At 33.9% G+C, this 14,223-nt stretch overlaps 1 protein-coding gene across 3 annotated transcripts in view; it reads left to right on the top strand.

The window, feature by feature from the left end:
* Positions 1-14,223, top strand: part of C7H14orf39 (chromosome 7 C14orf39 homolog) — a 61,239-nt gene that overhangs the window by 31,282 nt on the left and 15,734 nt on the right. For all 3 annotated transcript variants that reach the window (XM_059182247.1, XM_059182245.1, XM_059182246.1), the window contains exons 12-14: positions 5,634-5,719; positions 5,801-5,859; positions 13,797-13,858. In XM_059182247.1, the coding sequence (XP_059038230.1) occupies positions 5,634-5,719; positions 5,801-5,859; positions 13,797-13,858 (207 nt within the window). The remainder of the gene's footprint in view (positions 1-5,633; positions 5,720-5,800; positions 5,860-13,796; positions 13,859-14,223) is intronic.

Below are 14,223 nucleotides of genomic sequence, written 5' to 3'. Positions count from 1 at the left end.
CTCAGGTCATGATCTCAGGGATGTGAGATTGAGCCCTGCACTGGGCTCCAAACGGGACATGGAACTTGCTTAAGATTTTCTCTCTCTCTCTCTCTCTATCTCTGCTCCTCCCCGTAAGCTTGCATGCACACATACACTCTGTCTCTCTAAAAAAACAAACAAAAAACCAAGCCCTGTACCTAGTAGATCAGAAACATATATCTGAAGAAGGAAAACAGAATTGGATTGAAGAGGGAAATTGTGGCCCATGACTTGTATAGAATACTCTTGCAGAAGGAATAGGTGTGGAGATAATGAATAGGGTAATTGGTTGGGTTACTTCAGTGGGAGTTAGTTAACACCTGTTCATCTCATAACCCCTTTGCCTTTGGGCAGTCATCAGCAATGGCATGACTGTCTCCAGGTGGAAGCAGTAAGAGTAAGAGTTTGGGTTAGAGAGATAAGTGGTACTGTAGGAAGTTCATGATGCTTATGAAAAACAGGGAACGTACCACCCAGAAAGCTGGCTTTTGATGTGGCACATCTCCATCGTCCCCCATTTTTCCTGAAAATAGTCCATAGGGAAATTCTCAATGAAAAATATGATTGCTTTCATTAATTCATGATTAATATATACAAATAGAGGTGTAGTGGTGGCCAAAGTAATTAATGAAACTTATTAATTCTAAATATGTATTAATTACAAAAACTTATAAATCTGGTACTAAAATTTCAGATTAGATCAATATGGGATGAAGGTGGGAAGATAAGTGAGGGAAACAAAAATTTACCCAAGTTCTTTTTTTTGTTTGGGGATAGAGGTAGAGAAGAAATAATACTGATTTACTTATAAATTGTTGGAAAACAAAAAGTGTGAATTCATGCATGTATATTAAACACGTAAGGATATATAACATAAATGAAATGCCTTGTGTAAAATTTAAATTTTTTTTTAAGACTTTATTTATTTGTCAGGGATAGAGGGAGAGAGAGCGAGCGAGCATAAGCAGACAGAGAGGCAGGCAGAGGCAGAGGCAGAGGGAGAAGCAGGCTCCCTGCCAAGCAAGGAGCCCAATGTGGGACTCAGTCCCAGGACACTGGGATCATGACCTGAGCCGAAGGCAGCTGCTTAACCAACTGAGCCAATCAGGCGTCCCAGCCTTGTGTAAAATTTAAAATAGGAAAAAAAGGATGAGACAAAGAAAACTTAATCAGTTCAACAAAAGGCAAGAAAGGAAGGGTGGATAAAATAGCTAGAATGCATTGTAAATAGAAAATAAGATGCCATAAATAGTTTTAAACAAATCAGTAATCAGCAATTGACAGAGGTGCTTCTGTGGAATATATATATATATAAATACAGACATATGCTTTTTCTTCCTCTTCCAAGTTTTGAAATTCCAGTTTCTTTCAGGTATACAATATAGTGATTCATCACTTATACACAGTATCCAGAGCTCATCACAGTTAAGAGCCCTTCATAATATCTATCACCCATTTAACCCATTCCCCTGGCCACCTCCCCTCCAGTAACCCTCAGTTTGTTCTCTGTAATTGTAAAACTATCAAAAAAATCTCTTTTATGGTTTGCCCCTTTCTCTTTCCCCCCTCATTTGTTTTGTATCTTAAATTCCACATATGAGTGAAATCATATGGTATTTGTCTTTCTCTATTTCACTTAGCTAATACTCTCTAGCTCCATCCACATCATTGCAAATAGCAGTATTTCATTCTTTCTTACAGCTGAGTAATACTCCCATTTGTGTGTGTGTGTGTGTGTGTGTGTGTGTGTGTGTGTATGTGTGTGAATATCTCCTTTATTCATTAGTCAGTGGACATTTGGACTCTTTCCATTTGGTATTATTGGTAATGCTGCTGTAAACAGAGAGGTGCATGTATCCTTTTGAATTAGTATTTTTATATTCTTTGGGTAATACCTAGTACTGCAATTACTGGATTGTAAGGTAGTTCTATATATAACTTTTTGAGGAAACTCCATACTGTTTTCCAGAGTGGAACAGCCATATACTTTTAAAACAGAAGAGCTGAAACAATTTGACAAATGAAGAGTGAAGGTAGAAGGAAATGGGAAATATATATCAGACAAATGCAAACAAAAAGCAGATGTAACAATATTATATAAAATAGAGTTCAAGACAAAAATCATTAATAAAGATAACTATATTTCACATTTTTGAAAAAGAGTAACTCACCAAGTTCTAAGAACCGTGATGCACCATATATAAAGTAAAAATTTATAGAATTCCAAGAAAGTATTGAATCCACAGTTTAAAAAGGATAGCTCTCTCAAAAAAAGTACTATCTTGAGTTTAGGTGTTGAGTTTGGGTACATTGTAACTACAAAACCAAATGAATGAAATAATAGCATCTTAAACAAGATCATTTCTCAGATTCATGTATGCTTTCTTTTCCTGATATTTGCAGTATTCACCAAAATTGACCATTTACTACAACTACAAGGATATTTCAACCAGTTTTAAAAAGTTGTTCTCTTTACTTACCACTATATAAAAAAGAAAAGTTCAACAAAAAGATAAATCCTCCTCAAAAAAGTATTTAGCAGAGGAAACAGAAATTCATACACTTTCAATTATTTGGGGGTTATAGAAGAAATCAAAATAAAACTATTTAGAATACTATAAACCAAAACCTATGGAATGTATCCAAATTGGTCCTCCAAAATTTATATTTGAAAACAAGTATATTAGAAAATAAAGATTAAAATTAGCTGAACTCTAAGTGTGAACAGCTCAATTCAAAGTGTGAAAAAAGCTCAACTCAAAACAGGAAAATAACAATCCAAAGAAAGTATGAATTAATAAAGAGAAAAGCAGAAATTAATTAAATTAGAAAGTTGGGTTAATCAGTATAGCCAGAAGTTAATAACTTTTAAATATCAATAAAATAAAATTGCGGCAAGTATAAAAAAAAGAGAAGCCCCACCTCCCAAAAGGAATAATAATAAGGGGAGAAAGTGCATATCCTTATACATAGGGAAGAAATGTTTTCAAGGCCCTAAGAGAATACTATGCAAGACTTTATGACAATAAATTTGAAAAATTACGTGAGGGGGTTAATTTTCTAGGACAATATAAATTGTTAAGTAGACTGAAAAAGAAAGACATGAATAGAACCATAAACTAGAAGAACTGGAAACATAAGCTAAACTGAAATGTAAGCAAATCTCTGTTTTGCTCTTTCCTTCCCTACTTGCCTCCCTTCTCCCTCTGACACACACATACACACACACACACACCCCTTTCAAAACATACCAGAATTCGTTTTTCCTGTGAATTCTACCAAACCCTTAAGGACTAAATCAGAATTTCTAAACTCTGACATTATTGATATTTTAGGCGAGATAATCCTTTTTTGTTGGGTCATCTTGTGAACTTCGAGAGGCAAATAGCACTCACACCAAAGAAAAGACAATAGAAAATGGTCTCTAGACATTGTCAGATGCTCCCTGAGAGGAAAAATAGCCAGCTGAGAGTAATCATTTTATTATTTATTATTAATAAGTAATTCTAGAGTAAGGAAGAAGTTGGAAACTAGCCAATAAATTATGCATGGCTATTCCTTAGGTAGCAAGGACAAAGATAGTGAAAGAAAAAAATTATACATTCATCTCAAGAATGAATATACATGTAGAAATCCAAATAAATCATTTGGAAACCTAGTTTGGCACTGTAACATTAAAAAAACAATATATTATGACTAAAAGTTGCTTTTCCCAAGAATTATAATGATAGCATTAGAAAAGTCTGTCAATCATATTGACACTTTATCAACAGATTAATAAATAATTTTAAAGATTTAAAATAAAAGATCTTTTTAAACAATGTGAGAGAAACTCGTACTCTTAGATATCAAAATGTTTATCATAAAATTCATTTTAAAATGTGCATTTCATTGGTTTTTAGTGTATTCTTTTTTTCTTTTTTTTTAAAGATTTTATCCATTTATTTGACAGAGAATTCACAAGTAAGCAGAGAGGCAAGCAGAGAGAGGGAGAGGCAGGCTCCCCACTGAGCAGAGAGCCCGATGTGGGCCTCGATCCTAGGACCCTGAGATCATGACCTGGGCGGAAGGCAGAGGCTTAACCAACTGAGCCTCCTAGGTTCCCCAGTTTTTAGCATATTCTAAAGGTAGTATAACCATCACCACAGTCCTAATTCCAGAATATTTACATAATCCCAGAAGTTTTTTTTTTTTTTTTTTTTTTAGGGTGGGAGAGAGAGCAAGTGGGCAGAGGGAGAGGGAGACAAAGAATCATAAGCGGGCCCCATACCCAGTGCAGAGCACAATGTGGGACTCAGTCTCACAACCCTGAGATGATGACCTGAGCCAAAATCAAGAGTTGGCTGGCCACTTAATCGACTGAGCCACCCAGGCACCCTATCCCAGAACATTTTAAAATATTATCAAAATAATGATTATAACAGTGTGGTGTAAGAAAAGACAAATTGATCAGTGGTGACAAAAGACACCAACAAGTTATAGAGAATGACGGAATAGATAGGAAATTGGTATGCAGAATGTGTAATACATAAATACATAATACAAATTAATTTTTAAGATAGGCAAAAGATAAAACAGTTTACAGAGAACGTGTCACTAAACAAGATGCTTGAATTTTGGGGTACAGGGAAATGCATATTAAACCAATGAGGTATCTGGTTTCCCCTTATCAGATTTGCAAACACTACAACATTTGATAATATCTAGTAAAGTCACCAAGAGTGGGAATGTAATTTGGTGTAATTACTTTGGAGGACTGGTTCATAATACTTATTAAAAATAAAAATGTAAATATTCAGCAATTTTAGTTCTTAGCATCTTACTATGAATAACTACTTAACTTGTACAAATACTTTTATAGGGATCCCATACAAAATGTATATTGTTTAATACATCGAAACAGTAACAACACTTATTCTTTAAGGGACAAATGTTCTTTAAGGGGCAAGGTCTTTTATGATTTAAAAGCACAATAAGATCACAGAATTCAGACCAATGTCTGTTATAATAAAAATAAATGGGATTTTTCCTATTAAAGATATTTTTATGTTGAGTCGAATAAGAAAAATCCGGAACTCTTCAAAATGAGTGACTCACAGAGAATCAATGACTTGAAACAGACAATACAAACATTAGTAAAGTAGTGGCTTAGATATTGATATTAAATAAAATCTAAAGTTAACATTGAAATATTACCTTTATCATACATATATTTAAAAAATCTCAGGTTTTAATCTTTTAACCTGTTTTGCTCTTTAATGCTAAATTTAAGAGGTTATAAAGAATAGACAAATATCATTTGAGAAAATGGTTAAGATTGACTTGAATAGTCATAAATATGGGATAAAAAATTGTAAGTTTACCTTAAATGTAGAAATACTACGAAGCATAGTTGTTATACTTGTCCAAAATACTAAATTCCTTATGAGTCTTAAAGTTTCCTAGCATTTGAATATTTTGTATATATTGGTTTCAGTTAATGTTTATAGTTGTTCATATTCATGATGATGAGGAGAATGACAATGTTCTTGGAGAATCTTCAGTAACCATGGCAAGCAAAAAATTTTTATTGTCTGTGCAGCTGGTTCTAATACTTAATTTCTTTTGTTCAGGTACTTAATGACTTTACTCTGAATGACCATTCAAAATGCTCAAATTCTGTGGCTATTAAAAATTCTCAAAATATGATGCATTTCAGGTAACTTTTAAAATAAATATTTTAATTCTGAAATTTATCAGTTCAACAAATAATATAAAAATTTTATTTATTGTATTTTAGATTGTTAACCCCACAGAAACCATCAAATTGCAGTCAGTGGTTTGAAAAAGGAGATACAGGTATTTGCTATTTACATTTTTTCCTAAGAAATGGGAGTAACAAATTATATCCAGTTTTTATACTATTCAAATATATTATTTGGATTGTTCACATCTTTTTTTTTTTATGTAAGAGTAAAATACACTTGTATTTTTTTTTAATTTTTTATTTTTTATAAACATATATTTTTATCCCCAGGGGTACAGGTCTGTGAATCACCAGGTTTACGCACTTCACAGCACTCACCAAAGCACATACCCTCCCCAATGTCCATAATCCCACCCCCTTCTCCCAAACCCCCTCCCCCCGGCAACCCTCAGTTTGTTTTGTGAGATTAAGAGTCACTTATGGTTTGTCTCCCTCCCAATCCCATCTTGTTTCATTTATTCTTCTTCTACCCACTTAAGCCTCCATGTTGCATCACCACTTCCTCATATCAGAGAGATCATATGATAGTTGTCTTTCTCTGCTTGACTTATTTCGCTAAGCATGATACGCTCTAGTTCCATCCATGTTGTTGCAAATGGCAAGATTTCATTTCTTTTGATGGCTGCATAGTATTCCATTGTGTATATATACCACATCTTCTTGATCCATTCATCTGTTGATGGACATCTAGGTTCTTTCCATAGTTTGGCTATTGTGGACATTGCTGCTATAAACATTCGGGTGCATGTGCCCCTTTGGATCACTACATTTGTATCTTTAGGGTAAATACCCAATAGTGCAATTGCTGGGTCATAGGGCAGTTCTATTTTCAACATTTTGAGGAACCTCCATGCTGTTTTCCAGAGTGGCTGCACCAGCTTGCATTCCCACCAACAGTGTAGGAGGGTTCCCCTTTCTCCGCATCCTCGCCAGCATCTGTCATTTCCTGACTTGTTGATTTTAGCCATTCTGACTGGTGTGAGGTGGTATCTCATTGTGGTTTTGATTTGTATTTCCCCGATGCCGAGTGATAGGGAGCACTTTTTCATGTGTCTGCTGGCCATCTGGATGTCTTCTTTGCAGAAATGTCTGTTCATGTCCTCTGCCCATTCCTTGATTGGATTATTTGTTCTTTGGGTGTTGAGTTTGCTAAGTTCTTTATAGATTCTGGACACTAGTCCTTTATCTGATATGTCGTTTGCAAATATCTTCTCCCATTCTGTCAGTTGTCTTTTGATTTTGTTAACGGTTTCCTTTGCTGTGCAAAAGCTTTTGTTCTTGATGAAATCCCAGTAGTTCATTTTTTCCCTTGCTTCCCTTGCCTTTTGCGTTGTTCCTAGGAAGATGTTGCTGCGGCAGAGGTCGAAGAGGTTGCTGCCCGTGTTCTCCTCAAGGATTTTGATGGATTCCTTTTGTACATTGAGGTCCTTCATCCATTTTGAGTCTATTTTTGTGCCATATGATACTCTCAATAGATGCTGAAAAAGCATTTGACAAAGTACAACATCCCTTCCTGATCAAAACTCTTCAAAGTGTAGGGATAGAGGGCACATACCTCAATATCATCAAAGCCATCTATGAAAAACCCACCGCAAATATCATTCTCAATGGAGAAAAACTGAAAGCTTTTCCGCTAAGGTCAGGAACACGGTAGGGATGTCCATTATCACCACTGATATTCAACATCGTACTAGAGGTCCTAGCCTCAGCAATCAGACAACAAAAGGAAATTAAAGGCATCCAAATCGGCAAAGAAGAAGTCAAATTATCACTCTTCGCAGATGATATGATACTATATGTGGAAAACCCAAAAGACTCCACTCCAAAACTGCTAGAACTTATACAGGAATTCAGTAAAGTGTCAGGATATAAAATCAATGCACAGAAATCAGTTGCATTTCTCTACACCAACAGCAAGACAGAAGAAAGAGAAATTAAGGAGTCAATCCCATTTACAATTGCATCCAAAACCATAAGATACCTAGGAATAAACCTAACCAAAGAGACACAGAATCTATACTCAGAAAACTATAAAGTACTCATGAAAGAAATTGAGGAAGACACAAAGAAATGGAAAAATGTTCCATGCTCCTGGATTGGAAGAATAAATATTGTGAAAATGTCTATGCTACCTAAAGCAATCTACACATTTAATGCAATTCCTATCAAAGTACCATCCATCTTTTTCAAAGAAATGGAAGAAATAATCCTAAAATTTATATGGAACCAGAAAAGACCTCGAATAGCCAAAGGAATATTGAAAAAGAAAGCCAACGTTGGTGGCATCACAATTCCGGACTTCAGGCTCTATTACAAAGCTGTCATCATCAAGACAGCATGGTACTGGCACAAAAACAGACACATAGATCAATGGAACAGAATAGAGAGCCCAGAAATAGACCCTCAAATCTATGGTCAACTAATCTTCGACAAAGCAGGAAAGAATGTCCAATGGAAAAAAGACAGCCTTTTCAATAAATGGTGCTGGGAAAATTGGACAGCCACATGCAGAAAGATTGTTCACATCTTTGATTGACTGTGCATGCCTGGTTTTTAAAAGCATTTTTCACTCAATATAAAATATATCATCAGTTCATTGTAAAAGATTTGGAAAACAGGGAAAAATACAAAAGAAACAAAGATACCATCACCCAGGTATAACTGGCACCATGCATACTGGTATATGTTCTTGTCCTTCTTTCCTATGTAAATGTGTGTTCTTTATTTTCTCTCCCAAATTTGAAACATACTATATCTCATTTTGTAAACTTTTCTTTCCATTTGATATACTGTTTAGGATATTTTTCTATGCCATTAAATAGATTTTATTTTTAATGACTGTATCATATGCCATGGAAGGATATGCTATAATTCATTTAGCCATTATCTCAAAATATTGAATTATTTTAATTATTTAGCCATTCTTCTTCAAAATATTAAATATTTTATTGTTTCTAGGTTAGGCTACTATATTCTTTTACATAAATCTTTTACTGTTTGGATTATTTTCTTTGAATAAACGTGTAGAAATGTTACTGGAGATATATATATATGAGTTTATTTTCTTAGACCAACTAGCTGTTGGAAGATTTTAAGGGTATCATACTCTTGAAAAAAAACTCTGTGTGTATGTAAATATATATTTGTATATGTACATGTGCATATATAATATATATAATACAGTGTGTAATATAAGATATCTCATATGTACATATACATACATATTAGTAATCCAATAATGAATAACAGTTATTCCACTATATATATATTAGGCTATATAAAAGTCTTCACTTTTTCTTGTCTTTATGATGTGGATTATAGCCTTTTATTTTGAAGTTTTAAAAATGTCTCATTCTATTGAATCAGTAATAAAAAATCTCCCAACAAACAAAATCCAGGGCCAGGTGGCTTCACAGGCAAATTTTACCAAACATTTAAAGAAGAGTTAATACCTATTCTTCTCAAACTATTCCAAAAATAGAAAAGGAAGGAGAACTTCCACATTTATTTTATGAGGCCAACATTACTCTGATGCCAAAACCAGATAAAGACTAAAACAATAACAAAAAAACCTACAGGCCAATATCCCTAATGAACACGGATGCAAAAATTCTCCACAAAATATGAACAAACCAAATCCAGCAGTACATTGAAAGAACTGCTCACCACTATCAAGTGGGATTTATTCCCGATAGGAATAAGGTTGTTTCAGTATTCACAAATCAATCAACATGACACATCACATTAATAAAAGAAAGGATAAGAACCATATGATCCTTTCAGTAGATGGAGAAAAAGCATTTAACAAAGTACAACATCCATTCATGATAAAAAACCCTCAATAAATTAGGTTTAGAGGGAGCATTCCTCAACAGAATAAAGTCCATATACAAAAAACCCACGATTGAAATCATCCTCGGTGGGGAAAAACAGATCTTTTCCTTTATGATCAGGAACAAGATAGGGATGTTCACTCTTACCACTTTTATCCAACATAATACTGCAAATCCTTGCCACAGCAGTCAGACAACAAAAAGAAATAAAAGGCAGGGAAATCAGCAGGGAAGAAGTAAAACTTAATCTATTTGTAGATGATATTACACTATATAGAGAAAACCTCAAATACTTCACCAAAAACTGCTAGAACTGGTAACATGAATTCAGTAAAGTTGCAAGATACAAAGTTAATATACAGAAATCTGTTTCATTTCTATATGCCAATAATAAAGCAGCAGAAAGAAATTAAGGAATAAATCCCATTTACAATTGCATCAAAACCCACAAGATACCCAGGAATAAACCTAACCAAAGAGATGAAAGACCCATACTCTGAAAATTATAAAACACTGATAAAAGAAATTGAAGATGACACGAAAAAATGGAGAAACATTCCATGCTCATGTATTAGAAGAACAAATACTGTTAAAATATCTGTGTTACCCAAAGTAATCTACACATACGATGCAATCCCTATGAAAATACTACCATCATTTTTCACAGAGTTAGAATAAACAGTCAGAAATTTTTATGGAACCACAAAGAGACTGAATAGCCAAAGCAACCTTAAAAAGCAAAGCTGGAGGCATCACAATTCCAGATGTAAGTTATATATATTACAACGCTGTAGTGATAAAGATGGTATGGTACTGGCACAAAAACAGACACATAGATCAATGGAACAGCACAGGAAATCTAGAAATGGACCCACAACTATATGGTCAACTAATCTTGACAAGGTAGGAAAGACCATTCAATGGAAAGGAAACAGTCTGTTCAAGAAATGATGTTGAGAATACTGGACAATCATATGCAAAAGAATGAAATTGGACTATTTTCTTACACCATACATAAAAATAAATTCAAAATTGATGAAAGACCTAAATGTAAGACAGGAAACCATTAAAATCCTAGAGGAAAACACAGGCAGTAACCTCTTTGACATCAGCCATAGCAATTTCTTACTAGATACACCTCTTGAGGCACAGGAAATAAAAGCAAAAATAAACTGTTGGGATTTCATCAAAATAAATTTTCTGCACAGCCAAGGCAACAGTCAACAAAACTGAAAGGCAACCTATGCAGTGAGAGAAGTTATTTGCAACTGACGTATCTGATAAAGGGTTAATATATAAAATATGTAAAGAACTCATAAGACTCAACACCCCCAAAACAATCCAATTAAAAAATAGAAGACATGAATAGATATTTTTCCAAAGAAGACATACAGGCACATGAAAAGATGCTCAACATCACTCATCATCAGGGAAATACAAATAAAAGTACAACAGGATATCATCTCACACCTGTCAGAATGGCTAAAATTAACAATACAGGAAACAACAGGTTTTGGTGAAGATGTGGAGAAAGGGAAACCTTCTTACACTGTTGATAGGAATACAAACTGGTGTAGCCACTGTGGAAAACAGTGTGAAGGTTCCTTAAAAAGTTAAAAATAGAACTATTCTGTGATCCAGCAATTGCATTACTAACTAGGTATTGACCCAAAGGATACAAAAATTCTGATTTGAAGGGGCACATGTGCCCTGATGTTGTAGCAGCAGTATCAACAATAGTCAAATTATGGAAAGAGCTCAAACGTCCGTTGATTGATGAATGGATGAAGATGTGCGGTGTGTGTGTGTGTGTGTGCGCGCGCGTGCGCGTAATGCAGTATTAGTCATAAAAAAGAATGAAATCTTGCCATTTGCAACAACCTGGATGGAACTCTAGAGAGTATTATGCTAAGTGAAATAAATCAAAGAAAGAAAAATACCATATGATTTCACCTGTATGTGAAATTTAAGAAACAGAACAAACAGTCATGGAGGGAAAAAGAGGCAAACCAAAAAGCAGACTCTTAACTATAGAGAGCAAACTGATGGATGAGAAGAGAAGGAGGTTGGGAGTGGGTTAAATAGGTGGTGAGAATTAAGGAGTGTACTTGTGATGAGCACCAGATGTTTTAAGTTTTGAGTCACTAAATTGTTCACCTGAAACTAATACTACACTGTGTTAACTAACTGGAGTTCAAATAAAAACTGGCTCATTTTGGCAGTAGAAAAATTCTGTAAATGTATGTATACTCAGAATGGTCTTAGAATAAACTATGCATCTGTTTCTGTCTCTCAGTATAATAGTCAACCAACATAATGTGCTTATTACATGTAGATGAGTTTTCTTCATGCTGTCTTTTGGAAGAAAGAATTCTATCTTAACTGCACAGATGATTTGTTCCACCTGTTTATAATTTTCTATATATACTAAGCTGACGGAGTGTTAGACAAGAGAAGAAAGCTGATCTCTAGGAACAGTGCACCCCTAATAGAGATATGTGGGGAAATGCATATGTCTGGCATAGTCTAGCTGCTGTTCAGCATATATAGTAAGGCTTCATACCCAAAAAAGCATGTAATTATCTTAGAAGAAAAAAGGACTCTTTTCAACAATATCCAAGCCCGTCTTTTGAGGAAGTTAATATGTGATGAAAATAATAGTTGTGACTTAACTGCAAAAGACAAAATCTTTCAGATGATCAAATTAAAAAGGTCTATTCAAGGTAGGAAAGAATTTCTTAAATAAGAATTAAAATGCCCAATCAAAAAGTTTGATAAATTTGGCTATACTAAACTTAAGAATTTCTGTTCATCAAAAGACATAAAGAGAATGGAAGGGGAGCCCAAATGACTCAGTTGTTTAAGTGTCTGCCTTCAGCTCAGGTCATGATCTCAGTCTTGGGATCAAGTTCCATGTTAGGTTCCCTGCTTAGTGGGGAGTCTCCTTCTCGCTCTTCCTCTGCCTGCCACTCTGCCTACTCTTGTGCTCTCTTTATCTCTCTCAAATAAATAAAAATCTTAAAAAAAATAAAAAGAAACGAAGACAATAGGATATATTTTTAACACATAAAACTGTCAAAGGACCAGTTTCCAAAAATATATAAAGAATTTCTACAAACCAAGAAGAATAAGTCAGACAACCCAATTAGAAATATGTGCAAAATGTGCAAGTAGGCACTTCAAATAGAGCAACTCATATGGTAAATAAACATATGAAAAGATGCTCAGCAAATTAGGAAACTGAAAAAGCCACAGTGAGCTATTACACATCCAACAGATTAGCAGATTCAGAAAGTCTGACAGTGGTAAGTATTGAGAATATAGAACAATAAGGACTCTTATAACTATTGGAGTAACGCATTTATAAATGACTGTATATTGAGACTATATATAAATTATAATTAAAGCTAATGGTTTTGTCTGGTGAAACTGAATGAGTTCCTAAGGTAAGTTGGGATGGCTAGGTACCACAACAAAAATTGATAAATAGTTTGGAAATAAACTTTGGAAAATAGTTTAAAATTTGGTAAAATGAAAGATATATATATACTCTTTACCTCGTAATCACCCTCCTAAGTATATACCTGGAGAAATACAAGTACATACATACAAGTATATATGTAAAGATCACTGTTTGTAATAGTCTCAAAGTAGAAACACCCAAATGCCTGTTTACTAGTAGAACAGATGGATATATTATGTTGTTTGTACAATGGAATACTTAAATCAATACAAGTAAGCAAATTATGTCTATATGACACAATACAGATGAATTTCACGAGCATATGCTGAATAAAAACAAGACAACACTTATATTACCATTTTATCATATAACATTTTAAGACAGGAAAAATAACTGAATTACTTAGGTGATAAAACTATAGAAAGCAAATCAAGGAAATTCAGGATAGTCAACACCTCTGAGGAGGACAATATGAGGAATATGTGGACATTTGGAGTATGTATGATGTTCTGTTTCTTTACTTGTGTGATGGTTACATGGGTATTCTCTATAATTTTCTTTTAAACTGTTCACATGGGTTTTATTCTCTTATCTGTGTGGATTGGGTTAAACTATATGAAACCTATTTTTGTAGGTCAAAAACAGTTAAATATTCACTTTCTTACTGTTTATATGTTTTCTTTACAATTAAATTGCCAAAAGAAAAACTAGTTTGTTCTCCTGTAACAAACAGATGCTGAGAGTGAAGATAAAGGGACAGTAAGACAATTGAGAGAATCAAAATGTACTTCACAAGTAAGTCAAATATTTGATTTGTGATTTCTAAGCAAAATATTCCAATTTAAAATGCTGTTTCCACTTTAATTTCAGATTAGTGATGATTATATATGTGAGGTCTAGGTGTTTTAGGTTAGTAATCAAGTTCCTGTGATGTTAAAGCTTCTGTTCCTTAGAGGAGTTCTAGATTTAAAAAATGAAGCCACAAAAAGTTTATATGAAAATACACAGAGTTGTTGTTAATAATTGATCATATGTATATGTATATATACATATATATTTATATCACAACTGAAGAAAACAATTTTGTTTGGTAAAATTGAATGACTTTCTAAAGCAGTTCAAGACTGGTGTTTGCCACAAAAGTATTTTCCAAAATATTT

The sequence above is a fragment of the Mustela lutreola genome, chromosome 7 (assembly GCF_030435805.1).
Source record: "Mustela lutreola isolate mMusLut2 chromosome 7, mMusLut2.pri, whole genome shotgun sequence".
NCBI classification, from domain to species: Eukaryota; Metazoa; Chordata; class Mammalia; order Carnivora; family Mustelidae; genus Mustela; species Mustela lutreola.
The sequence above is the reverse complement of the archived record's forward strand: the minus strand, read 5'-3'. Positions and strand labels throughout refer to the sequence as shown.